General features: G+C 42.3%; 1 protein-coding gene across 2 annotated transcripts in view; it reads left to right on the plus strand.

Moving 5' to 3' along the window:
• The window catches only part of HHAT (hedgehog acyltransferase), a 363,504-nt gene that overhangs the window by 122,956 nt on the left and 213,504 nt on the right, over window positions 1-27,044 (plus strand). For both annotated transcript variants that reach the window (XM_060088397.1, XM_060088396.1), the window contains exon 8: window positions 26,775-26,925. In XM_060088397.1, the coding sequence (XP_059944380.1) occupies window positions 26,775-26,925 (151 nt within the window). The remainder of the gene's footprint in view (window positions 1-26,774; window positions 26,926-27,044) is intronic.

Raw genomic sequence — 27,044 nt, forward strand, 5'->3', positions numbered from 1 at the left:
AACCCAAGGCATCCATTGCTGGTGATCTGCAGATGGTGTCGATTTGAGCAGCAGTGTGAGTACAAGTCAAAAAAGTGTTATATTTTGTTCTGACGCAGAGTGTAGAGGGTGTCTGGGGGGAAGCAGAGCAAACAGAGAGCATGTTGAGAGATAGGGTGACCCGACTGACATGGTTTGCCAGAGACTGTCCTGGATTTGGCACTGAGAGTTTTATCCTGGGAAACTCCCCAGTCCTGGGCAAACTGGGATGCTTGGTTCTCCTATATGAGAACTCAGAGCCGAATATAGAGCAGATGAAGGGGTGCTTCTGCACGCTCAAGTAAATGCACGTTTAAAAAAGAAGTGCTATAAAGAATGGCTTCCCCAAGAGGCCCATAGAGGAGGCACCCAAACTGGTTTTGCAGAGTCCAGATTTGTGCAGTGAGAGTTACTATAAAGTGGAATTGTTTGAGAAGATCCCCTGGCCTCCAGGTACACTGGGCCATCTGTTTCCCATGGTCCAGGGATTTCTTTGGAAGTGAAATATTTGGGAGATTTTGAACTCTGGAATTTTAGAGCCAAATTAGACCTCACAGATTGTCTAACATTTATTCTGCAGATTAGGAATGGAGGCTCAGGGAAACTCAGTGGCCTTTCCAGGGTCACGGTTGGTTGGTGGCCAAGCATAGGTGGGTGCCAAGTGTGTCCATTTCCAGGCCCCTGTTCTTTCTGTGGCCTTCACTCCCTCTCATTTGGTCCCCTTGCATCACCGGGTACGTGAGTGTTGCCAGTCAGGGCTGATGTGGGCGTCTTCCTGTGAAAGGGGTAAGAATGCAAACCATTGATGTCTCTGCCTGTGTGATGCGGATGGATGGTAAGGAATGAGGATGAGGAAGGGGACTGTAGTCAAGTTGTGCAAGTGTAGTGTTGATTTCAGACAACAGCAGCTTGTTGTTGAATGGCCTGAGAATCTTAGAGTTGCCACTGAGGCCTCCTGGGGGTTACTAGGAAATCTCAAGCCTGCTGGGCCCTCCTCAGGCAGGGAGCTCGGTGGTCGTTTTCACAGAGCTGCAGGCCCAAAGGTCTTTCGAAAAGAGACCTTGCACACTTCTCTGGTTGATCTTTCTCTGCACCCTCCTGATGCCAAACTCTTACCCAAATGAGTTTCTAGCAGTCGCACGCTCACCAGCGAGTGTACTAGCAGTGCAGAGTTAAAACCACGAAAGTCTTCCCAGCCGCCCTCTACTTTCCCCATTTCCCTTTTGTTTCTTGTCCAGATGATTTACAAAGATCTGTGCGTTCTCCTGTTTACCTTCCAACCTACTTTCTAACTGAATATATTCTGAATCTTTCCTTATGTGTTGAAAGAGTCTTTTAGATTCGAATTCCCTTAGAGTACGAGTTTTACTAGTTTGATCACGTTCCTTCCTATGACTTGACTGTAATTGAATGGACTGATTCTCTGTTGCTGACCACTGTTTAAAATTTTGCCCTCTTGTAAATAAACCTTCAGCGAGCATATTTGTGTCAGCCTTTTTGAGCTCATCCGTCATGACGTCCTGAGGGTGATTTCCTAGGTCAAAGGCTACTGTTGCCGAACCAGTCTTTGGAAAGAAAGATAGGGCCGTTTTTCTTTCCCCGTGTCAGCAGTGTTTAAGAGCGGGTGTGGAGGGCAGTGATTTTTTTATGCAATGAACTTCTATGTAGAAGGCATGTATCCTCCCTACCTTACCCTCTTCCCTACCCCTCAGAGCTCTTCCCCCCCATTCTCTCTCTCTTTCTCTCCCCCGCCATTCTCTTTTCTTGACTTGCCTTCCCTGCTCGCCTCTTGGGGTGTTTTTGAACATCTCTTTGCTATGGGACAGCTATAGGTTTTATCTTAGAGTTGCGGAGAAAGCAGTTGTCAGGCTGCCATCTGAGCAGTGAACTGCGGCAAAGCAGGATGGCCTTGGGCCTGAGGGAGACGCTGCTGTCCAGGTGGGTGAGGGGAGGAGTCAGGCAGCCCCCCCCCACCCGCCGTGTTTCTGAACTGAGCTCTTCTAGAAGGCAGCCAGTGCCTCCTGGGAGCCTCGCTGGGCCTCCTGGGAGCCTTGCTGGGCTTTCTGGAGTGCGGAGGCCATGAATCCACCACTTCCAAGTACGGGTTTTCATAGATAGGATTCCCAATGAAAATAATCAACAAACAACCTATAATAGGAACAGAAAAGAGTTTTATTTGAGCCAAACTGAGGACCATAGCTCAGTAGACAGCTTCCCAGATTACTCTGAGAAACTGCTCCAGAGAAGCATGGTTTTCAACACAGTTTTATATCTTGTCAGAACAAAGAACATTAAATAAGTCAGGGATGCATTTCTTCAAGGTTTCAAAGAAACCCCCAAACCCAAAACCAACAGATCAACACATACACAGTGCGTCAGCATGGCTTTGGTACCTGGAAAGGGAGTCGTATCATTGAAGGAGTACCAGCACTGGCATCCCAGGAAGGGAGGCATTTCATCTTTATTTTTAACATGACATTCTTTACTTCTGGTCAGTGTGCCCATTTCTTCAATAATTAAAGCAGATGTGCAATATGTGTTTGATAAGCTACGAACAGGCTATTTTACTTAGCATAAAATTCAAGTATAAGCCAGCATGGCTTCCCCAGACCTCAGTCTATGAAAATTTCTTTTATCACGACAAACCTTTCTCCTTGTCCCCATATAACTTGTGTTCTGAGTTTTTCAAATACCTCTTACTTGTTTATGGAAAGCATTGTAAGTTCATCAAAGACTTGAATCGTTGTGCAGTAGGAATAGTGAGCTGATTAAGATGTTGGAATTCTGGGGTGTAAAACCTATTCTAGAATGCTGTGACTTCTTTGAAAAGTGGCACATTTCCGTAGTAGCGTGATGGCTTTCCATTGTGCTTTGAATAAAATCTGACTGATCCTCCTTAACAAAAGGCCGTGTGGTTTGGCTCCCACCCACCTCCTGACTAGCCTTTTATCACCCCCTGTTTGCCCTCTGCTCCCCACTGCACTGGACTTCTTGTTGTTTTTCAGACATAGCCAGTATGGTCCCATCTCAGGGGACCACGCTGTGGTCTTAGCTGTCCCTTCCGGTTAGAATGCTCTTCCCCTTCATCACTGTATGTCTTCTTGGAATTTCCACCTCAGCTTAAATGTCCTTTCCCAGAGAAGTTTTCCCTGGTGACCCAAACGGAAGTAGCCAATCAGCATTTGACATCCCCGATTTTATTCTCTGCTCAGGGCTTATCACCATCTGAATCTTTCCTTGTTTGTCTCTCACCACTGAATATATGTTCCATGGAATAGGAACCTTATTTAAATTCATCATCCTTTACCTATATGAGAAAAGAATCTGAAAAAGAATGAAAATATGTATGTGTATAACTGAATTACTTTGCCATACACCTGAAACTAACATAACATTGTAAATCAACTATTCTCCAATGAAATTTAAAAAAAAGTAAAGTAGAAATCTTAGATCAAAAAGCAAAAAAGATTCATCCACGTTGTAGCATAAAAAAAAAAAAATTCATCATCCTGGTGTTCCAAAGTGCCTAGAACAACAGGTAGCTGATAATTGACTGTCCATAACTAGAGTAGGTCAGTCGGTCAGGCAGAGTTCCTTTATGTTTACTGTTAAGAGCTGGCTTCCTCAGTAGACTCACGTGGGGTTCAAAGATGTAAGTTTTAGTCTTAACCCTATATTCACTAATTCTGTGACCTTGGAAAAACCACTTACCATCTCTGAATCTCAGTGTCTTTATCTGTAAAATAAGAATCATAATATTTACCCAAAGAACCCCAAAGGGTGCTTGAGAGGACTAGCTGCAATGAGGGATGTACAAACTCTGTGTAAACTTCTAATCATTCAACAAATGGAAATTATCATTACCTACTATTGGAAGTACATGGAACTACTGTGGTGCCTCCAAAAGCTTGAAAATAGGGACAGTACAGCCCGTTACAGACAGCCGACTATGGTATCGGTGCGCAGTGGAGCAGAGACATGGATCTCGGTCAAGACTTGACTGATGGAAGCTTCACTGGAGGCTTTATCGTCCCCATGAAAACATTCTGCCAACCAGAAAGGGAGGTGGATTGGCCAGAACCGGACAGGGAAACACCTCAAAGGCAAGGCCTGATAATTCCCATTCAAGCATTGACGGGAGAAGGATAGATACCCTGTTCCAGAGATTTGCGTTGTTGTGTCCAGTGGCAGAATATTCCAGTTGTGGCACAGTCGACCCCATCTCTCAGAGCCCAATGCCTTTAAAAGTTCATGTTCTCTGGCCAGTGCCCTGGCCCTGATTTCCTCCTCACTAAGCAGTTCTCTGAGTGCATGATTTGATTTCCAGTGTGCCTGACCTAGAGAGAAAAGTGGTTCTTGTAGGAAAATATGAAGCCTGGGTTACCTTGGAGGTGATGATTCTCACTCTAAATTGGTACATTGGTGTTCGTGTATTAGAGATCTGTCTCCGTGAGCTTGGTGAATATGCATCTGCCCCTAGACACAGATCTGCCCTCAGCGTGCCGACAGATCGGGGGCAGGGGGTAGTCAGCCTGGCTGGGGTGACCTTATCAGTGCACAGCTGCCTTATTCAGGGGCTCCCACTCGATATCACAGCTTTACAGTTGCAGTGTAATCATGGTTTAATTTGATGCTCTATCTAGCTGGAGATGCGTGAACGTGGTAATGGATTTTGTGTGTGTGTGGTTATCAGCACTCCTGGTTCAAGGGGGACATACCAGAAAGGGCCAGGAGGTGGCAGTAAAAGCTAGGCAGTCATCTGAGCGATTCCAATTAGCAACATTTTATTAACCTCATTTCAGCCGCTCCTGGGCAATTTACAAAGTTTTGAAGTGGGGGTAAGGTGGTGGTACTGCTGCTGGACCAGAGAGAGGCGGTCTACCATGGTGGCCATTCTCATCCCAGTTACCGCAATATCCCTGAGTCTTACCACTCTAAGTTCTTTTTATGAATTTCTGTAAAATAATAATAAAAAATCTTAATATACTCTAATTTTCAGATCTTTTGTGGAACATGTTTTTATATATAGGCTGTCGATCAGATTTCACTGGATTTTAGCTGTGAGCGTCTCCCAGCCCCTTAATTTCTAGATAACGTGAACTTGACTTCTTGTTCCCTGGACTGAGCAGAGCCCAGTGCTCTCCTGAGACTCAGTTCGTGGCCTCCTCTGTCTCTCATCTCTTGCTTTTGTGGAGTTTGTTCTGTTTAGGGAGGGGTCTTGTGCTGTCTGCACTGGGCATTGCCCTCATTATCACATGGTAGTTGGTTCTTTTTCTTAACTACTACATAAACACACACACACACACACACACACACACACGAACTGAAATCTGTTCAGGTAAAGCCTTTGTGTGTGTTAGGGGACTTTAGTCAAGGTTTGGCAGATAGCCACGCTAACAACTTGAAATAGACAACTGGAGTTCCCTGGCTCCTCCACCACGTCGGAACTCAGGCTCAGGTCCTGGCTATGCTGCTCCATCCTTTTCTCTGTCCTCCTCCTCTTTCTGCCCTTCTCTCAGGAACAAAACCATCCCCCGTTTTCTTACAGTCAGAGCTTTCTAAAATAAAACAGGGCTTCCCTGATGGCACAGTGGTTAAGAATCCACCTGCCAATGCAGGGGACACGGGTCCGAGCCCTGGTCCGGGAAGATCCCACATGCTGCGGAGAAACTAAGCCTGTGTGCCCAACTACAGAGCCCGCATGCCACAACTACTGAAACCCGTGTGCCTAGAGCTCAAGCTCTGCAACAAGAGAAGCCACGGCAATGAAAAGCCCGCGCACCGCAACGAAGAGTAGCCTCTGCTAGCCGCAACTAGAGAAAGCCTGCGCAGCAACGAAGACACAACAGCCTAAAATAAAATAAAATAAAACAAAACAGATCATCTTACTTTCCTGATTGGTTTCTCAGGTCTTTTTACTATATAACTGACAGATGACCCTTTCTTATCATGCCTCTCCTGTCACTGAAGCTGCAGTACCATTCCCACAAATGCTTTTCCTTTTGGCATATTGAACCGTTTTTTTTTTTTTGCGTTACGCGGGCCTCTCACTGTTGTGGCCTCTCCCGTTGCGGAGCACAGGCTCCGGACGCGCAGGCTCAGCGGCCATGGCTCACGGGCCCAGCCGCTCCGCAGCATGTGGGATCTTCCCAGACTGGGGCATGAACCCGTGTCCCCTGCATCGGCAGGCGCACTCTCAACCACTGCGCCACCAGGGAAGCCCTTGAACCGTTTTTTAAAAAAACTTATTTTAAGTATAGTCGATTTGCAGTGTTGTGTTTATCTCTGCTGTACAGCAAAGTGATTTGGTAATACGTAGATATATTCTTTTTAATCTTTTCCATATGGTTTATCACAGGATATTGAATATAGTTCCCTGGGCTATACAGTAGGACCTTGCTGTTTATCCATCCTATATATAACAGCTTGCATCTGCTCACCCCAAACTCCCAATCCTTCCCTCCCCAACTCCCAACCCTTGGCAACCACGAGTCTGTTCTCTATGTCTGTGGGTCTATTTCTGTTTGGTAGATAGGTTCGTTTGTTGGACCGTTTCATATCCTCGTGCTTTATACACGTCATCGTTTGAGGTTTCCTTTGTCTAACTAACTCCTCCCTCAAAACATCTCACCTCTGGGCTATTTCCCCTGTTGCTCAGGTTCCGGTGATGCCTCCCTTCACCCCCAACGACTGTGATGAATTACTTTTGGTTAGGAGAGCAAAGTTGAGTGTCCTAGTCCTGAATTGTCACCAACTTTGCAATACTGGGCATATTAAGGGAGTTCAGTGATTGTGAAGCTCAATGATTGTGAAGTGTTATTTAAGTGCTAAGCTTCCTCAGATCTAGTTGTGGTCAATGAGAAACTGATGGCCGTTTCATTCAAATCAATTCAACAAGGTTTCATTAAGCCTCCAGAAGGGAGTCACTGTCTGCTCACTCATTCTCCAGACCTCCTTCAGGCGCGTGTTGGATGCCAAATACTGTGTGGGCACCAGAGGTATGGAGATGAAGTGGAGGTGTCCAGGGGTGATTGCATCTACAGTTTTGGAATTCAAGAGAAATATCAGTGTTAGCGATATGTGTTTGGGTTTCATAGCGAATGGGTGGCCATTAAAGCTGTGGGAGCAGTTGATACCAGGTGGGGAAAATGCACTCCACATAGATCGCCGGGGTGTTGGGCACAGCTTGCTTTTCAGACATTTCTCTTCCTGTGAAAGGAAAGGTGCCCAGAATGTAACTTCCGTTTTCTGAAAGATTAAAAGAAATCATTGTATATCTTTTATCGCTGGTACATTTTGAATCATTTTCATGTACCTTAAGGACTATCACAATAGCAGAGGGAACATATTGTGATGAAACTATAGGTTAAATAAACACATAGATAAAATCTATAAACTTCTTTTTCCCTGAAATTCTAGCAGACTTAACAATTACCTGATGATTTACCCTTTGAGGGGAGCTTTGATACCTGCAGTGACTCCTTACACTATGGAATAGAATGGTGTTAAGTTTTTTATTTTTATTTATTTTATTTTTTATTTATTTTTATTTTTTTATACAGCAGGTTCTTATTAGTCATCCATTTTATACACATCAGTGTATACATGTCAATCCCAATTGCCCAATTCAGCACACCACCACCCCTACCCCACCGCCGCTTTCCCGCCTTGTTGTCCATACATTTGTTCTCTACATCTGTGTCTCAATTTCTGCCCTGCAAACCAGTTCATCTGTACCATTTTTCTAGGTTCCACATATATGCGTTAATATACGATATTTGTTTTTCTCTTTCTGACTTACTTCACTCTGTATGACAGTCTCTAGATCCATTCACGTCTCAACAAATGACCCAATTTCATTCCTTTTTATGGCTGAGTAATATTCCATTGTATATATGTGCCACATCTTCTTCATCCAATCGTCTGTTGATGGGCATTTAGGTTGCTTCCATGACCTGGCTATTATAAATAGTGCTGCAATGAACATTGGGGTGCATGTGTCTTTTTGAATTATGGTTCTCTCTGGGTATATGCCCAGTAGTGGGATTGCTGGGCCATATGGTAATTTTATTTTTAGTTTTTTAAGGAACCTCCGTACTGTTCTCCATAGTGGCTGTATCAATTTATATTCCCAGCAACAGTGCAAGAGGGTTCCCTTTTCTCCACACCCTCTCCGGAATTTGTTGTTTGTAGATTTTCTGATGATGCCTATTCTAACTGGTGTGAGGTGATACCTCATTGTAGTTTTGATTTCCATTTCTCTAATGATTAATGATGTTGAACATTCTTTCATGCGTTTGTTGGCAATCTGTATATCTTCTTTGGAGAAATGTCTATGTAGGTCTTCTGCCCATTTTTGGATTGGGTTGTTTGTTTTTTTAATATTGAGCTGCATGAGCTGTTTCTATATTTTGGAGATTAATCCTTTATCTGTTGATTCGTTTGCAAATATTTTCTCCCATTCTGAGGGCTGTCTTTTCGTCTTGTTTGTAGTTTCCTTTGCTGTGCAAAAGCTTTTAAGTTTCATTAGGTCTCATTTATTTGTTTTTGTTTTTATTTCCATTATTCTAGGAGGTGGATCAAAAAAGAGCTTGCTTTGATTTATGTCAAAGAGTGTTCTTCCTATGTTTTCCTCTAAGAGTTTTATAGTGTCCGGTCTTACACTTAGGTCTCTAATCCATCTTGAGTTTATTTTTGTGTATGGTGTTAGGGAGTGTTCTAATTTCATTCTTTTACATGTAGCTGTCCAGTTTTTCCAGCACCACTTACTGAAGAGACTGTCTTTTCTCCATTGTATACCCTTGCCTCCTTTGTCATAGATTAGTTGACCATAGGTGTGTAGGTTTATCTCTGGGCTTTCTATCCTGTTCCATTGAGCTATGTTTCTGTTTTTGTGCCAGTACCATATTATCTTGATTACTGTAGCTTTGTAGTATAGTCTGAAGTCAGGGAGTCTGATTCCTCCAGCTACGTTTTTTTCCCTCAAGTCTGCTTTGGCTATTCGGGGTCTTGTGTCTCCATACAAATTTTAAAATTTTTTGTTCTAGTTCTGTAAAAAATGCCATTGGTAATTTGATAGGGATTGCATTGAATCTGTAGATTGCTTTGGGTTGTATAGTCATTTTCACAATATTGATTCTTCCAATCCAAGAACATGGTGTATCTCTCCATTTGTTTGTATCATCTTTAATTTCTTTCATTAGTGTCTTATAGTTTTCTGCATACAGGTGTTTTGTCTCCCTAGGTAGGTTTATTCCTAGCCATTTTATTCTTTTTGTTACAGTGGTAAGTGGGAGTGTTTCCTTAATTTCTCTTTCAGATTTTTCATCATTAGTGTATAGGAATGCAAGAGATTTCTGTGCATTAATTTTGTATCCTGCAACTTTACCAAATTCATTCATTAGCTCTAGTAGTTTTCTGGTGACATCTTTAGGATTCTCTATGTATAGTATCATGTCATCTGCAAACAGTGACAATTTTACTTCTTCTTTTCCAATTTGTACTCCTTTTATTTCTTTTTCTTCTCTGATTGCCGTGGCTAGGACTCCCGAAACTATGTTGAATAATAGTGGTGAGAGTGGACATCCTTGTCTTGTTCCTGATCTTAGAGGAAATGCTTTCAGTTTTTCGCCATTGAGAATGATGTTTGCTGTGGGTTTGTCGTATGTGGCCTATATTATGTTGAAGTAAGTTCCCTCTGTGCCCACTTTCTGGAGAGTTTTTATCATAAATGGGTACTGAATTTTGTCAAAAGCTTTTTCTGTATCTACTGAGATAATCATATGGTTTTTCTCCTTCAGTTTTTTAGTATGGTGTATCACATTGATTGATTTGCGTATATTGAAGAATCCTTGCATCCGTGGGATAAATCCCACTTGATCATGGTGTATGATCCTTTTAATGTGTTGTTGGATTCTGTTTGCTAGTATTTTGTTGAGGATTTTTGCATCTATATTCATGAGTGATATTGGTGTGTAATTTTCTTTTTTTGTAGGATCTTTGGCTGGTTTTGGTACTAGGGTGATGATGGCCTCATAGAATGAGTTTGGGAGTGTTCCTTCCTCTGCAATTTTTTGGAAGAGTTTGAGAAGGATGAGTATTAGCTCTTCTCTGAATGTTTGATAGAATTCCCCTGTGAAGCCGTCTGGTCCTGGACTTTTGTTTATTGGAAGATTTTTAATCACAGTTTCAATTTCATTACTTGTGATTGGTCTGTTCATATTTTCTGTTTCTTCCTGGTTCAGTCGTGGAAAGTTATACCTTTCTAAGAATTTGTCCATTTCTTCCAGGATGCCCATTTTATTTGCATGGAGTTAGTTGCTTGTAGTAGTCTCTTAGGGTGCTTTGTATTTCTGTGGTGTCTGTTGTAACTTCTCCTTTTTCATTTCTAATTTTATTGATTTGAGTCCGCTCCCTCTTTTTCTTGATGAGTTTGCCTAATGGTTTATCAATTTTGTTTATCTTCTCAAAGAACCAGCTTTTAGTTTTTTGATCTTTGCACTTGTTTTCTTTGTTTCTATTCATTTATTTCTGCTCTGATCTTTACGATTTCTTTCCTTCTAGTAAGTTTGGACTTTGTTCTTCTTTCTGTAGCTTCTTTAGGTGTAAGGTTAGATTGTTTTATTGAGATGTTCGTTGTTTCTTGAGGTAGGATTGTATAGCTATAAACTTTCCTCTTAGAACTGCTGCATCCCATAGGTTTTGGATTATCGTGTTTTCATTGTCATTTGTCTCTAGGTATTTTTTGATTTCCTCTTGAATTTCTTCAGTGTTCTCTTGGTTATTTAGTAACATATTGTTTAGCCTCCATGTGTTTGTGTTTCTTACGTTTTTTTTCCCTTTAACTGACTTCTAATCTCATAGCATTGTGGTCAGAAAAGATGCTTGATATGATTTTAATTTTCTTAAATTTACTGAGGCCTGATTTGTGACCCAAGATGTGATCTATCCTGGAGAATGTTCCATGCGCACTTGAAAAGATAGTGTAATCTGCTGTTTTTGGTTGGAAAGTCCTATAAATATCAATTAAATCTATCTGGTCTATTGTGTTATTTAAAGCTTCTATTTCTTTATTCATTTTCCGTTTGGATGATATGTCCATTGGTGTAAGTGAGGTGTTTAAGTCCCCCACTACTATTGTATTACTGTCGATTTCCTCTCTTATAGCTGTTGGCAGTTGCCTGATGTATTGAGGTGCTCCTATGTTGGGTGCATATATATTTACAATTGTTATGTCTTCTTCTAGGATTGATCCCTTGATCATTATGTAGTGTCCTTCCTTTTCTGTTGTAACATTCTTTATTTTAAAGTCTATTTTATCTGATAGGAGTATTGCTACTCCAGCTTTCTTTTGATTTCCATTTGCATGGAATATCTTTTTCCATCCCCTCACTCTCAGTCTGTATGTGTCCCTATGTCTGAAGTGGGTTTCTTGTACATAGCATATATAAAGGTCTTGTTTTTGTATCTATTCAGCAAGCCTGTATCTTTTGGTTGGAGCATTTAATCCATTCACGTTTAAGGTAATTATCGATATGTATGTTCCTATGACCATTTTCTTAATTGTTTTGGGTTTGTTTTTGTAGGTCCTTTTCTTCTGTTGCATTTCCCACTTAGAGAAGTTTCTTTAGCATTTGTTGTAGAGCTGGTTTGGTGGTGCTGAATTCTCTTAGCTTTTGCTTATCTGTAAAGTTTTTGATTTCTCTATCAAATCTGAATCAGATCCTTGCTGAGTAGAGTAATCTTGGTTGTAGGTTCTTCCCTTTCATCACTTTAAATATGTCATGCCACTCCCTTCTGGCTTGTAGAGTTTCTGCTGAGATATCAGCTGTTAACCTTATGGGAATTCCCTTGTATGTCATTTGTTGTTTTCCCTTGCTGCTTTCAATACTTTTTCTTTGTCATTAATTTTTGCCGATTTGATTACTATGTGTCTCGGCGTGTTTCTCCTTGGGTTTATCCTGTATGGGACTCTCTGCACTTCCTGGACTTAGGTATCTATTTCCTTGCCCATGTTAGGGAAGTTTTTGACTGTCATCCCTTCAAATATTTTCTCGGGTCCTTTCTTTCTCTCTTCTCCTTCTGGGACCACTATAATGCAAATGTTGTTGTGTTTAATGTTGTCCCAGAGGTCTCTTAGACTGTCTTCATTTCTTTTCATTCTTTTTGCTTTATTCTCCTCCACAGCAGTGAATTCCACTGTTCTGTCTTCCAGGTCACTTATCCGTTCTTCTGCCTCAGTTATTCTGCTATTGATTCCTTCTAGTGTATTTGTCATTTCAGTTATTGTATTGTTCATCTCTGTTTGTTTGCTCTTTAATTCTTCTAGGTCTTCGTTAAACATTTCTTACATCTTCTTGATCTTTGCCTCCACTCTTTTTCCGAGGTCCTGGATCATCTTACTATCATTATTCTGAATTCTTTTTCTGGAAGGTTGCCTATCTCCACTTCATTTAGTTATTTTTCTGGGATTTTATCTTGTTCCTTCATCTGGTACATAGCCCGCTGCCTTTTCATCTTGTCTATCTTTCTGTGAATGTGGTTTTTGTTCCACAGGCTGTAGGGTTGTAGTTCTTCTTGCTTCTGCTGTCTGCCCTCTGGTGGATGAGGCTATCTAAGAGGCTTGTGCAAGTTTCCTGATGGGAGGTACTGGTGGTGGGTAGAGCTGGCTGTTGCTCTAATGGGCAGAGCTCAGTTAAACTTTAATCCGCTTGTCTGCTGATGGGTAGGGCTGGGTTCTCTCCCTGTTGGTTGTTTGGCCTGAGGGGACCCAACACTGGAGCCTACCCGGCTCTTTGGTGGGGCTGATGGCGGACTCTGGGAGGGCTCACGCCAAGGAGCACTTCCCAGAACTTCTGCCGTCAGTGTCCTTGCCCTCATGGTGAGACACAGCCACCCCCTGCCTCTGCTGGAGACCCTCCAGCACTAGCAGGTAGGTCTGGTTCAGTCTCGTATGGGGTCACTGCTCCTTCCTCTGGGTCCTGATGAGCACATTACTTAGTGTGTGCCCTCTAAGAGTGGAGTCTGTGTTTCCGTAGTCCTGTCGAAGTCCTGCAATCAAATCCTGCTAGCCTTCAAAGTCTGATTCTCTAGGTATTCCTCCTGCCGTTGCCAGACCCCCAGGTTGGGAAGCCTGACGTGGGGCTCAGAACCTTCACTCCAGGGGGTGGACTTCTGTGGTATAAGTGTTCTCCAGTCTGTGAGTCACCCACCCAGCAGTTAAGGGGTTTGATTTTACTGTGATTGCGCCCCTCCTACTGTCTCATTGTGGCTTCTCCTTTGTCCTTGGATGTGGGCTATCTGTTTTGGTGAGTTCCAGTGTCTTACTCTTGATGATTGTTCAGCAGTTAGTTGTGATTCCGGTGCTCTCACAAGAGTGAGTAAGAGCATGTCCTTCTACTCCGCTACCTTGAATGAAGTCCTCTATTTCTGTTTTTTAGGTAGATTCATTTGTATCATTTTTTAAGATTCCACATATAAGTGATATTGTATGATATTTGTCTTCCTCTGTCTGACTTACTTCACTTAATATGATAATCTCTAGGTCCAGCCACGTTGCTGCAAATGGCATTATTTCATTCTTTTTTATGGTTGAGTAATATTCCACTGTATATATACACCACATCTTCTTTATCTGTTCGTCTGTTGATGGATGCTTAGGTTGCTTGGCTGTTGTAAATAGAGTAGCACGACTTTTTGAGGACGTATTTATTTTAGCAGAACTCTTTGCAGAGAAATTTGGGGCTTCCTTTCTCTAATGGAGGGTATCAGATTGGGCCTGGGAGACCACTGATCTTCCCTCTCAAGCTAGAAGAATATTTTTTCTTCACAATTAAGTTGCTGTTATCAAAATTATAGCACTCTGTAGCTAAGAAGATTAAAGGTCAGTCCTGTGGCTCAGATTTTCCTTTGAAATTCCCTGCATGTTCCCTTTTTTGGTAACTCAGCCATGAGTGTCAGAATGAGTCTGAAACATTACCTCTGAAGTTCTGTCATAGAACCAACAGATTGAGCAAGAGAGGCGTCTCTTTTCTATATATGAAAATCAGAAAATGTGAATGAACAGCAACAGAAAGGTAACCTTACTTTCCCCAGGAAAATTGCTGTTTACACTTTGATGTATGTTTTTAAACATGGGGAAAGGGAATAGGGTGTGGATTTTTTAACTTAGAACTTCTCAAACTTGACTGAACATAACTTCCCAGGACTTGTTCTGCCTTCAGATTTCAGGGCTCTGACCCAAACCTACTGAACCAGAATCTGTCATGGAGGGGCCTGGGAATCTCTGTGATTACCTGTTATCCTAGGTGATTCTTAGGACCAAATCAACTTGACAAACATTGTTATTGATGAAGATCGCAGTGGGGCATCTTCCTATATGGAGACATGCTTCTTCATGGGCTGCCAGTTCCCAGTGATTCAGGGACTGATAAGCAGGTTCATTATTCCACCTCATGGCATTCTCTCCCTTCTCCTTCCTGTAACTGGCCTCTCCATTTTACCCTTTTCAGACTTTCTGTGCTCACAGTGTGAGAAGGAGGTGGAATTGTGCTGGTATTAGTCCATTTTGCTCACTATCCCCTGCAGATGTGTTTGGTTGGTGGGTAAACAGGAAGTTGAATATTTCTGTCTAAAATTCAGTGTTCTGGAGGGGGCTCTTAATGTCTCCCATTTTAGAAGTACATACTTTGGAAAAATAAAAGCATAAGCATATAATTAACCCCCAAATATTCATCACTCAGGTTCAACAATTATCAACTCATGGCCATTTTTTCTTTCATCTGTACTCTCTCCGATACTACTGTTTGGAAGCAAATCCCAGATGTCTTATCACTATACATAAACATTTCAGTAGTATCTCTAAAAGATAATAACTCTCATTTTCTTTTCTTTCATTCTTTTTTAAAAAGACTTTATTTTGTTTTTACAGTAGTTTCAGGTTCACAGCAAAATTGAGAGGAAGGTACAGAGATTTCCTATATACCTCCTGTTCCCCCTGCCTGCCCACTGTAAACATCCCCTATCAGAGAGGGTACATCAGCTAAAATTGATGAACCTACATTGATACATCATTATCACCCAAAGTCCATAGTTTACAATAAGGGTTCACTCTTGGTGTTGTACATTCTAGGGCTTTGGACAAATGTACGATGACATGTATCCTCATTTTCTTTTGAACATCAGAATCTTATAAGAAGACAAAATATGGCAACCTGAAACTACACCTGAATTTGAGTTTAGGAGTTTAGGATTAAGGAGGGCAAAGGCAGTAACTTATGGCTTTTCTTTAAAAGACCCCCAAAAGATCACATTTCTTGAGTTCCTTATTGAATAGTGTTTCACCATGGTAAATCCATGGTAAATCCAGGTATATGAGGTTATGGGGATAAAAGAGAGTTTGAGAAGGGATTTGAGAGTGATTGAAGGGGTGGGGTGGTGAAAATAATTGCAAGTGAGTTGTTCTTACCTCATAGGTAAAGATATAATGAAGCTCTGCGGAATGTACATTAGAGTCTTTTGAAATCTTAGCTGTTCACTGGTTGGGCTTTAGAGCCCCATCTCCTAAATACATGTAGTTTTGTAACTCATTGTTTAAGCACTAGCTGTTGTTGAAATAATGTCTGCACACCTACCTAAATGCTAATGAAATGCTAACAAAGCCATCCATTGGCTTTTTCTCCTTCTACAACATCACAATAAAGGAAGAGGGATCAGATGTTTGACATCTCATGTCTGTCTTGAAAACTAGGGGCACAAACATATGTCAGATAGCGTAAGAGTCTCTTCGTTTTTTCACCCTTTGGAGGCATTAAATATGCCAAGCTTTGTTAAGATACAACAGAAAATTTTTATAAATTCTCTCCTTGGATTAGAATCCTGAGGTTATTTAAAATTAATACAGTGTGAGCCCATAGCTACACTGGGATTTACTACTGTGGGACTTGACTGTTCAATTACAGGTGCTCCGTGTGGTGGGAGGATAATTTCATGGTGCATGCTTGCAGAATGGGAGAGATGCCTGCTCCATGTGGGGTCATAAAGGGTAGCAAGTTGCACCACAGTTATTTAAAACACTAACTATCCCTTGCCCTCCCTTTCCCTCCCCAGTATCCCTGAGAATACTGTGATCTTTGTTGATCCCTACCTAACCCATTATTGTGCTCAGGGAGCTTAGTGTACAGCTAACTTCTTAGATAACATAAAATAGGCGTATTTTTCTTTTAAGCATGGTTGATATATGGAAATCTAAATTTGTTGGATACTTTGGGGAGGCAGCTATTTGCTTTCTAAAGGGATTTTGTGGGTTCTTGAGGATTTGCAATAGAATACTTTAATTAGTAGTTAATTTCCAATTATTTCTGTACATAGATTTTACAGACCACCTCTTCTGGGCAAAGTGAGTTACACTGAAGCGTCAAAATTCAAACAATAATCTACAACTGATCTCTACCTGCAGATTTGCTTTTTAGAGTTTTCAGGTCACTCAGCCCCGTGTAAATCTCCCTCCTTTTCCCACATAACTTCATTAAGTCTTACGTAGCTGTGTGTGTAGTATTACTTTGTTTCTGCTGCGTGGGTTCTTCTTCCCTCACAGTTTTTGGATGGGGAGGGGCCTTTGCAGACTTACATAAACTCTTAATTCAGCATGTCTATTCTGTTACATGACAATAGTCATTTTTAAAAAAGATTTTAAATTTATGTTACCATTTAAAAATGCTTCTGGAACACTTTGATTTTACTTTAAGATATATTTTGTGATGTATTTAATATTTTTATTGGACAGCTATAATTTGATATTAAGTGTGATTTATTGTGGCTTATAGCCTTTTCCCTAAAGATGTTAACAATTTATAATTAAAGAGGATGGGAAAATAGGATTTAATATTCTATCCAGATAACTTTTTTTTCCCCTAGCAACATACCTTTTCTTTGAAGAGAGGCACTTTGGTGCTTTAAACTCTAACAAGAAGAAAGTTTTGAAAACTAGATTTCTCATTAATTAGTATGCCCAAAGATTAAGCATTTTGGAAGGTAAACTTTCTGAGTTTCTGAGTTAATAACTACTTATTTTGATGCTATGAGGCTCAGAATTCTCAAATCTGTGAATCCAGAGTTGCTCACCACAGCACATTTGTTTTTTGCATATCTTTACTTACTGTGTGTTCCTTGAGGCTGGCTTCCTGAGGATCTTTAGAGCTTGGTCCCTGCCTGTTTTTTTCTGCTTGGAATACCTCCTTCAACTCCCTTTAGCAGCTTGCTTGTTGTCCTGTCATCTGGTCTACCTCACACAGACTCTGTTCCGAGTCTGGTCTCAGAGTTGTATGTGAATCTAGTAAATGTGGTGACTTGGAAGCAGCAGATCCAGATTCAAGTCCTGACTCTGCTACTTTAGTGTGTGATCTTAAGAAGCTTTGTAACCTTTTTTTGTGCCCAAGTTCCTGTCTATAAAATGTGGGTCGTAATAATACCCATGCCCACAGAGGGGTATGTTGTGAGAATTAAAAATGATGATGCATCCTGCTCGATATATGTAGAGAGAGCAAGTGCTTAATAATCAGTAGCTGCTGCTGTTATGCCAGAATGTATTCTCAGAAACTAGTTTGTTGGTAAACTTGTCCTGGCAGTGAGACTATATTTTATACACACACACACACACACACTCTTGAGATATTTCAAAAGTCATTAAAAATAGAGTGAGTATGTGTTTATCCATCACTTAGTTTAAAAAGTAAGGTATTACCAACATAGTTGAAGCCCCGTGGAGACCCCTCCTGATTGCCTTTCCCTTCCTCCTTCTAAATGGTAACCACTATCCCGAGTTTGGTGATTTTTGCTCTCATGTGTTTCTTTACACTTTCACTAAGTATGTGACTATTGTTTTAAATGGCTGTTGGCAACTAATAGGGCATGTGGCAAATGAACTAGAGTTGTTTGAGGAGCCTCATGTAAAGGCTGTGGTGGGTCCCGTCCTCACAGTCGTAGGGAGAGAAGAAGGGCAGAGCTCTGACTTACGCCCTGTCAGGAGAGCCCAGGCCTTGGTCCCCTTGCTTGGCTGCTGCCTCACCCCCCACCGGAATGGGGACCCACCTGAGGACTACAGCCTGGCCTCTCTGTCCTCTGCTGTACGTCACTTAGAAAGAAATTGTGTGGCCAGAAAGTTACATCTCCAGGATCACTCTTGAACAACTTGAGTGTGTTCTTGTTTCATTTCACCCTCTTGGCTCACCTCCAGTTTGGGGGTTTGGGCACTTTGGTTACCATTCCTCTAGCCTCTCCAACTCATTGCCTTTTTTTTTTTTTTTTTTGACTCCTCCCAGCTCCTTGATTTGGCATTACTTGCACTGAATACTCAGTATTTGCATTTCTAAGAAGCAGCCTTCTCTGAACTGCTCACGGGGGAGATGCAGCCTGGGTGCTGGGACCACCGTCCAGTTTTGAGCCCTGGAGGGTCAACTGCTGGGCGTGGGTGACCTTATCATCTACATGTACAGCCAGTTGTTTAGACCATATTATTACTATAGTATGAGCAGGGAATCTTGTGATACAAACCATGACCCGGTAGATAAATGACAGGTATTCACATTAGTTAGAGATTCAGCTCAGGATGATGTAGTGGATGAGTCTGAACTCATTACTGGGTTCCAGCTGGTTTCTCCTTCAGTAGGTCAGTTATCCTGTTGAGCCCAGAAGGTGGGACACTGACTCCTACCTGGTGAAGCTGCAGGTTCAACTTCTAAATCCTTAGGTTTAGGTTGAAACTACAGAATTTGCTGTAGTTACTTATTGAATCTCTTTTATCTCCTTGGCCTCGGCAGGCTGGACAAGGTTCATGAGCTCCGTCGGCGGCATCCCTCACCAGCACGCCGTTCTTTCCTTCCTGACTTCAGTGCTTGCTCTTCTGGAGCTCCTGGTAGCAATTCCTCAGTTTTATTATCTCATGCCCTTCCCCCATCAATCACGTTTACTGACTTGGTTTTCTCGGCACCAGTCCATCCTCTCCTCCTGACAAAGAGTGTTATATAACCACTGCGAGGCAATAGCTATCTCTTCTTTAGTGTCTCTATGGGAACCTGTGAAATCATGGTAATTCTGACCACTGGTGTTGACCTTCCCAAGATGTGAGCTCCCCTTCCTCCTGATACTCCCAGCAGGAAGGGAAGAATTGCCAATTCTATCATGGCACTACTTCTATTTAGGTTGTGGTTCCTGATCTGTATTCTTACTGACTAATCTTTATACTTCTAGTAAATACGGTATTGTTCACTGTAGGCATGAAAATTCTTATAAAGAACTTTATGTATGAGGAAACTTTTATAAAATATCTAGACTTCCTAATCCAAACAGATAATCACAGAATGGTTCACAAAATCTAGGATAGGTTAGATGTAGGCAAGATGAAAGTGACTGGAGTCATTTGACTTGGAGCAGGAAAGGTCCAGGGTTGAGGTCAGGGTATGGACTGAGGCAGGAGCCTAGGACAGGCTGGAGATGGGAGTATAGTGGTGGGTCAGGGTGGCACAAGCTGGTGAGGACAGATACGACAGTATGATAGTACAGAGACAACATGCCTTCTGAAGCGGAGTGAAGCTGGAGCCAGTGCCTTTCACTGACTGTTGGCATCCCAAGGACAGGGCTCAGGCATGCAAAGATGGCAGCTCTGCAACAGGCCAGCAGAGCCAAGGGACGTCTCTTTTCAATCCTCGGCAAGCTGTGGCATAAGATATGACTTGACCCATTCTCTGGTTAGTGAAGGCTTTTCACTAGAGGGAGAGGTCATTGATTTTGGAAACAAGAGACCTGGGTTTTAAGATCCAGTGTTGCTGACCCCTGAGACTGGAGGAGGTCATAATTCTTACAAATGTTTGTTTTTTTAAACCTGACAATGGGAGTAATACTTATGACCTAGGGTTGAATAAAAAATAGCAGTGGGTTAATATACATGAAAGTACATTTATTTTTTTTCCGTGCATGTCTTCATTCGGCAAATACCCATTGGTCATATCCATGCTGTGTCAGACACTGCTTGGGGCTAAGGGGATGGAGGTGGAGAGGACAGCTGTGGCCCCTGCCCCATAGAGCTTACAGTGACCGGACTTCACAGAAAGCTGCCCCACGTTATGTACTTGCAAGGAAGCATGTGACTGTTTTGGCTGGAGCTTTTGGGAAGACTTTGTGAAATAATGGCCTTAGGTGGGCCTTAAAGAAGGATACAGTTTCAGCAGACAAAATGGAGAGGGGAAGACCTTTAGGCAGAGGAATGAGTGAGCAAAGAGAGAGTGAAGGGTGCGATTGGGTAAAATGAGTAGTTCCAGGGAGGAAAAGTGAGTTGGGCCTGACTCACTTTCCCCTTCACACCTACCCCAACCCCGCCGCCCCAATATGAAATTCTTCAGCTACTTGTTTGAGGACCAGAGCTGAGAGGAGGGGGGAAAGCCAAATGGGAGCCCATCACCAGCTGCTTTAGATCAGTTCAAATTATGGTGAGGTCATATCAAATGCAGAGAGTATGGAGGGCTGGGTAGGTAGGGGTGTCAATGGAAGAAGGGCTGAACTCAAGGGAACCCCAACATTTGGGGCTTTTTCTCAGTCCCCATTCTCCTAGAACTCTTTGTGGAATTAATCTCCTTCTGTCTCGAAAGTCTACTCTGTTTCTGGTTTTGAGGGAGAGAAAGCCTCATTCTCTTTGGACAAGTTGAGTTTGAGGCCCTTCCAGTTGGAGGTGGCCCACAGGTGGTAGAATTCACTGCACATTCAGTCACTTGGAGGCAATAGCAAGCATAGACCTAGGACTTCTGTTTCTGTCTCCCTTTCCCGGCTTTGTTCTTGATGCTGGGAGGTCCCAGACCCACAGAGGATTCTTTTATTTGGTGGCAGGTCTGAACTTTAGTAGTGACTTCATTCTCAGAATAGAGGATTAAGATTTTAGAATATCAGTATACTTCCCAGAAAAACCCTGATACAAATAGTTTTCACACTACAGGGTGAATTATCAATTTAGTTACTTTTCAAGGAAACATTTATTAAGCTTTAATTATAGGTCACATATTAGGTGCTGGGAATACAAGAGGCATAAGATATAATTCCTGATCTTGAAAAGCTTGTGGTCTTGCAGAATGGGTACAGCTGTGGTCTGGTGTGATAATCACAGCACAAACCGTAGAACAAAGTATGATGACAGCCTGGAGAGAGCTGGGGGGGCTGCATATCTCACCCCCTTACCTTCAAGTTTTTGCTCAAATATCCTCTTTTCGATGAGGACCACCCTGACTCCCCTTTTAAAAAATAGCAGCACCTGCCACCTCTGCATTCTGAGTTCCCTTACCCTGCTCAACAATTTTTATTTCTTTTTCCATTGCATTTATCACCCTCTGTCCCAGTTGGCTGTGGCTGAATAACAAACCATCCCCAAACTTAGTTGAAAACAGTGATTTCCTCTCCCTCACTGTCCCGTTGGTTGACAGGACTTGGTTGGGTAGTTCTTGCTTGGGGTCTCTCCTGTGGTTGCTGCCAGATATCAGCTTGTGCTGCAGGCATCTGAAGGTTCTACTGGGCAGGACATCGAAGGTGGCTCCTCACATGGTTGGCAATTGAGGCTGACTTGGCTGGGAGCTCAGCGGGTGCTGTCCTCTAGAGCATCTTCACGTGGCCTCTCTACGTGGCTCAGGCATCTCGCAGCCTGGCAGCTGGATCCAAGAGTGAGCATTCCAAAGGGCAGGAAGCAGAAGATGCCAGGCCAATGACAGGCTACACTTGGAATTGGAACAGCATCACTTTTTTTCTGAATCTCTTGGTCCTCGGATCTGCCCAGATTTACTTTTGACGGGGGGAGTGGCAAGATTACATTACAGAAGGGCATGTGGGATGGAAGATATCTTTGCAGCCACTGTTGGGGAATATGTTCTGCCATACTTCCTTAGTATCCATATAGAATTTATTTATTTTTATGTCTGTTTTTTGTTGAGTCCTGTTAGGATGTAAGCCCCATGAAGGCAGGAATGTCCACTGAAGCATCTACACCATACTAGGCACGTAATAATTACAACGACTAGTTTTAAGTGTTCTAACAAATGTGTCTAAGTCACTGTGTTCAGATTGTTCTAGACGTGCGGGTTTTAATCCCACTCCTGATTTACATTATTTTCTGTCACTTTTAACACACTGTATACTCTATAAAGCAGGGATCTCATGTCTTTATTCAACACTGTATGGCTCAGTATCTGGTAAGCAGTTGGTGCTCAATAATTATATATTGAATTAATGCAAAATAAGTTGTTGGTTCCGCTTGAAGCATAGGGAAGTTAAGAAGAGGCCATATTGGAATTGGGGCCTGAAGGATAAATGGGATTTTGCCAGGAAATGGTGGGATAGGGCATAAAGGCAGAAGAAAACACCAAGTGCTAAGGGGAGAGATAAATGGAACTGTAATGAAACTGACCTGTGAGCTCCCTGAAGCCTGGGTCCCCACCTGGTGTGACCACTAGTCTACTTCCCATAGCAACTAACTTGTGATTCGGTGGTCAGGTGCTCAGGACATGCTTGTTGAATGAATGAGTGTAACGTATGAACTCATCTATGACTTTTTTGGGAGGAAGGTGTTGGGTTAGGTAAAAACCAGTTATAACTCCTGCTAGTAAGAAGATCTTTTAAATATAATCCTGGCAAAAATGTTTTAAAGTTAAAAAAATAGCTACATTTTGTATTTTTAAATATACTGAAAGTGAGTTCAATTTATGTATGTCAAATAACTTTCAATCAGAGTAGAGTCACTTGTATTCGTTTTTTGAATTTTTATTGGAATATAGTTGATTTACAGTGTTGTATTAGTTTCTGCTGTACAGCAAAGTGAATCAGTTATACATATACATACATCCACTCTTTTTTAGATTCTTTTCCCATATGAGTCATTACAGAGTATTGAGTAGAGTTCCCTGTGCTATACAGTAGGTCCTTCTTAGTTATCTATTTTACATATGTCAATCCCAATATCCCAGTTTATTCCTCCTCCTCCCTTCCCCCCCAGTAACCATAAGTTTGTTTTTTTACATCTGTGACTCTATTTCTGTTTTGTAAATAAGTACATTTGTACCATTTTTTAGATTCCACATATAAGTGATATCATATGATATTTTTCTTTCTTATGTTGCCTTCCAGCATATCATATTCCTAGTGGGAGATTGTTAATCCTTAGGGTTAGCCCTGAAACCTTGGGCCAAATCTTAAAAGGGAAAGACTAATCTTCAGGTCAAGGGGAAAGAAGAATGAGCCATGCGTCTTTTGTAGGGATGGTGGAAGTCAACAGCAAGAGAGCAGAATTGTTAAACTCATGGGTATAAACACATTTTTTTTCAGAAAGACTAAACAATACAGAAATCACAAATATAATGTTTTAACAACCACTATGCATCATTTCTTTTTCTATAAGCTTATGAACCAGTTACTAAAATGTCAAGGAAAAAGTTAAGCCTTTTGTATCTTAATCCATAAAAAAATACTCAGTATCAGGTAAATGGGGCACTTGTTGCATATTGATAAATATGTGGCTTCTTGTGCTCTCCACCCTATTGGGGGAAAAAATCCCCAATTATGTTATCTTCAATTAGATCTAGCCACAGAGCTCTATTAAATACCTGTAAAAAATCAACCCTTTCCTTAGCCTAGTTCCATATGAAAGTACTAACAAATGGTGACGATTGTATGCAAATGGTGATTCATAAGAATGTAGATTCAGTTATGGATTTTAATTTATTTGCCTCATATATAACAGCTGTACAAAAAAAAATGTCAAATTAAAGGCAGCATTTGAGACAAGGAGCAGCCTGTTCTTCCTGATCCGGTATCTGTTAACAAGGAAAAGAAATCTCTGATGCTTCATCTATAAAAGAGCTCTGGGTGGCCTTGACCATCCATGTACAGTCTTCCATAGGTCCTTTGATACCTTCAGTTCTTCAGGCTGATCCCTGTCAGCTCTGGAAGCTTTGTGTCTTTTAATTAGTCATTCTTACTTATGTCCTGCCTTTTGGTAACTCTGGGACTTTTCTGACTAGAGCCTGGTGTGGTTCATTTTGAAATATTTTATAGGTTCCCTCACTGCCACCTCAGCCAATGGAACTGATTTCTCCATCATTCAGGGTAGTCCTGTGCCCCCCAGCAAATGCTTTTAAGATGGTATTGTTAGCATATATATCCCTCTTCTTGATGAATTTGTATATACACCCCCCCACACATATATATGTATTCACACACACACATGCACACACATCAGCTTTTTTCTTGTCTCTTATCAGATACATCCAAGAAGGCTACCATTATATACCAGCCCTTCCAACAGATATGACTGTAGTCTGGTTTCCAAAAAGAACCTGTTTGACCACTCCTGAGTGGGACTGAGACATGGTGATTCCTGGGGTTTTCTCCTTATAGGACATATGGCTGTTGAATTTGAACCACTGTTTGCCTTTGCCCAAATTGTATATTCAGAATATGGCTTATGTGTTTCTTCTGGCACAGAGTTACTATTTATAGACACACATTCCATGGTAGTGATATTCTTTCAAAGATCCTCGTGTAAACATCAACAGGACCAGATAATAATATCTTCTGCTAGTACTTCTTTAAGGCTTAGCTATTTCCTTCAGACTATCCCATAGATAAGCTCATCAGTGGCATCAGCCTACCCTGCATTATTTCCCTGCACCCTGGGGAAGGTGAGTTTGGAGGTTGGACAGCACGTGGCCACTGGTCATCTACTCCAGGGTTTCCTCGTGCACTTTGCCCTTGGCCTTCTCCTTATGGGCACTGCCCTGGCAGACTCACTTCGCCTCCTCACCCTGCTGCTGAGGCCAGCTGTTTGCCCAGGTTTGTGGTGCCCTGTAGACCTATAGCCCAGATCCCCCATCCTCCTCTCAGGGTGAAGAGGTTGGAAGCAACTGGCCCAGAAGCCCACAGGGATGTGTCAATCAGTAGAGCATCCTGAGCTCCAGCTGGAGACATGGGTTGCCCTCAGAGGGCACAGGCGGAGGCCTGTGGCGCCAGAGTATGTGTCTCGGCCTCAGATCTCACCCTGCGCCCACACCCTGCATTCCTTTTGCTCCAGAAGGACACAATTCTGGCCAAGAAGCTGCTGGTTCTTATAGCTTGGGGCCCTTATGTTTTTTTTTTAATAGCTTTATTGTGATAGAGTTCACATATCATACAATCCATCCATTTAAAGTGTACAACTCAGTGGCTCTTAGTATATCACAGATATGTGCAAATATCACCACTACCAATTTTAGAACATTTTCATTACCTCAGAAAAAACCCCTACCATTTAACCCCCACCCCCACCCCATAATCTTGCTCTCCAGTCCCTCAGTGCTAAGGAACTAGTAATCAACTTTCTGTCTCTATTTCTGTTTTTGTTTCCCTCTTCTGGACTTTCATTTGAATGGAATCATATAATATGTGGCCTTTTGTGGCTCACTTCACTTAGCATGTTGTTTTCAAGATTCATGTTGCAGCATGTATTAGTACTTCATTTCTTTCTTTTTTTAAAAACATTTATTAATTTATTTTTGGCTGCATTGTGTCTTCATTGCTGCACACGGCCTTTCTCTAGTTGCAGCGAGCGGGGGCTACTCTTTGTTGCGGTGCGTGGGCTTCTCATTGCAGTGGCTTCTCTTGTCGCGGAGCACGGGCTCTAGGTGCATGGGCTTCGGTAGTTGCAGCATGCGGGCTCAGTAGGTATGGCTCACGGGCTCTAGAGCTCAGGCTCGGTTGTTGTGGCGCACGGGCTTAGTTGCTCCAGGGCATGTGGGATCTTCCTGGACTAAGGCTCGAACCCATGTCCTCTGCATTGGGAGGCGGATTATTAACCACTGCGCCACCAGGGAAGCCCTTCATTTCTTTTTATGGCTGAATAATTTTCTACCATATGGCTATACTATGTTTTATTTATCCATTCATCTGTCAATGGGCATTTGGGTTATTTCCAACTTTTGGCTCTTGTGAATAATGCTGCTATGAACATTCAGGTACAAGTTGCTATGTGAACCCCTGTTTTCATTTCTCTTGGGTATATACCCAAGGGTGGAATTGCTGGGTCATATGGTGACTGTATGTTTAATCATTTAAGAACTGCCAAATGTTTTCTAAAGTGGCCGCATCAGGACTTCCCTGGCGGTCCAGTGGTTAAGACTCTGCACTTCCACTGCAGGGTGCATGGGTTTGATCCCTGGTCAGGTAACTAAGATCCCCCATGCTGTGTAGCATGGCCAAAAAGAAAAGTGACCACATCATTTTACATTACTACCAACAGTGTATGATGGTTCCAGTTTCTCCACATCTTTGCCCCCTTGTTGATCTGACTTTATGCTTCTAACCATCCTAGTGGGTGTGAACTCACGCGAGGTTTTGAAAGGATTTGGGAAGGATTTTTCCTTTCTAATAGTTTTTAATGCCATATATATGTATATATATATATATTTACATATCTATGTGTTTTTAAAGTGTGCCCTTTTCTAGCATTTGTAAAAGCATGACTGTTAAGAGGTCCTGTTGCCTGTCACAATAATAAAGGAGATTTCAATATTTGTTAATCCCAAAATATCATTGCCCAGAACCGACATGGGAGACTTGTTAAATGTGTGAGTTGCGGGGAGGGGAGGGGAGTGGTCGGAGAAGCGGGAGCAGGTAGTGTGTTTCTGGAGCCTTGCATCTTTCCCAGGAGGTTGCTCCACTTCTTGTCGCTGTGTCTAACAGGTCCCTCTGTCTTTCAGGAGGACTGGCGTTGGCCCAGGTGCTCTTCTTCTATGTGAAGTACTTGGTGCTCTTTGGTGTCCCAGCTCTGCTCATGCGCCTGGATGGACTCACGCCACCGCCGCTCCCTCGCTGTGTGAGCACCATGTTCAGTTTCACGGGGATGTGGAGGTCAGTGGCTTGGTTTATTAAGGCCCTTCAGGGACATGCAGTGGGAGGACCCATGGCTTGGCCAGCTTCAAAGCGCCTGGGCCACCATCCTTTCTCTGCCCTTCACTCAAGCTGCGTTT

The sequence above is a fragment of the Mesoplodon densirostris genome, chromosome 2 (assembly GCF_025265405.1).
Source record: "Mesoplodon densirostris isolate mMesDen1 chromosome 2, mMesDen1 primary haplotype, whole genome shotgun sequence".
NCBI lineage: Eukaryota > Metazoa > Chordata > Mammalia > Artiodactyla > Ziphiidae > Mesoplodon > Mesoplodon densirostris.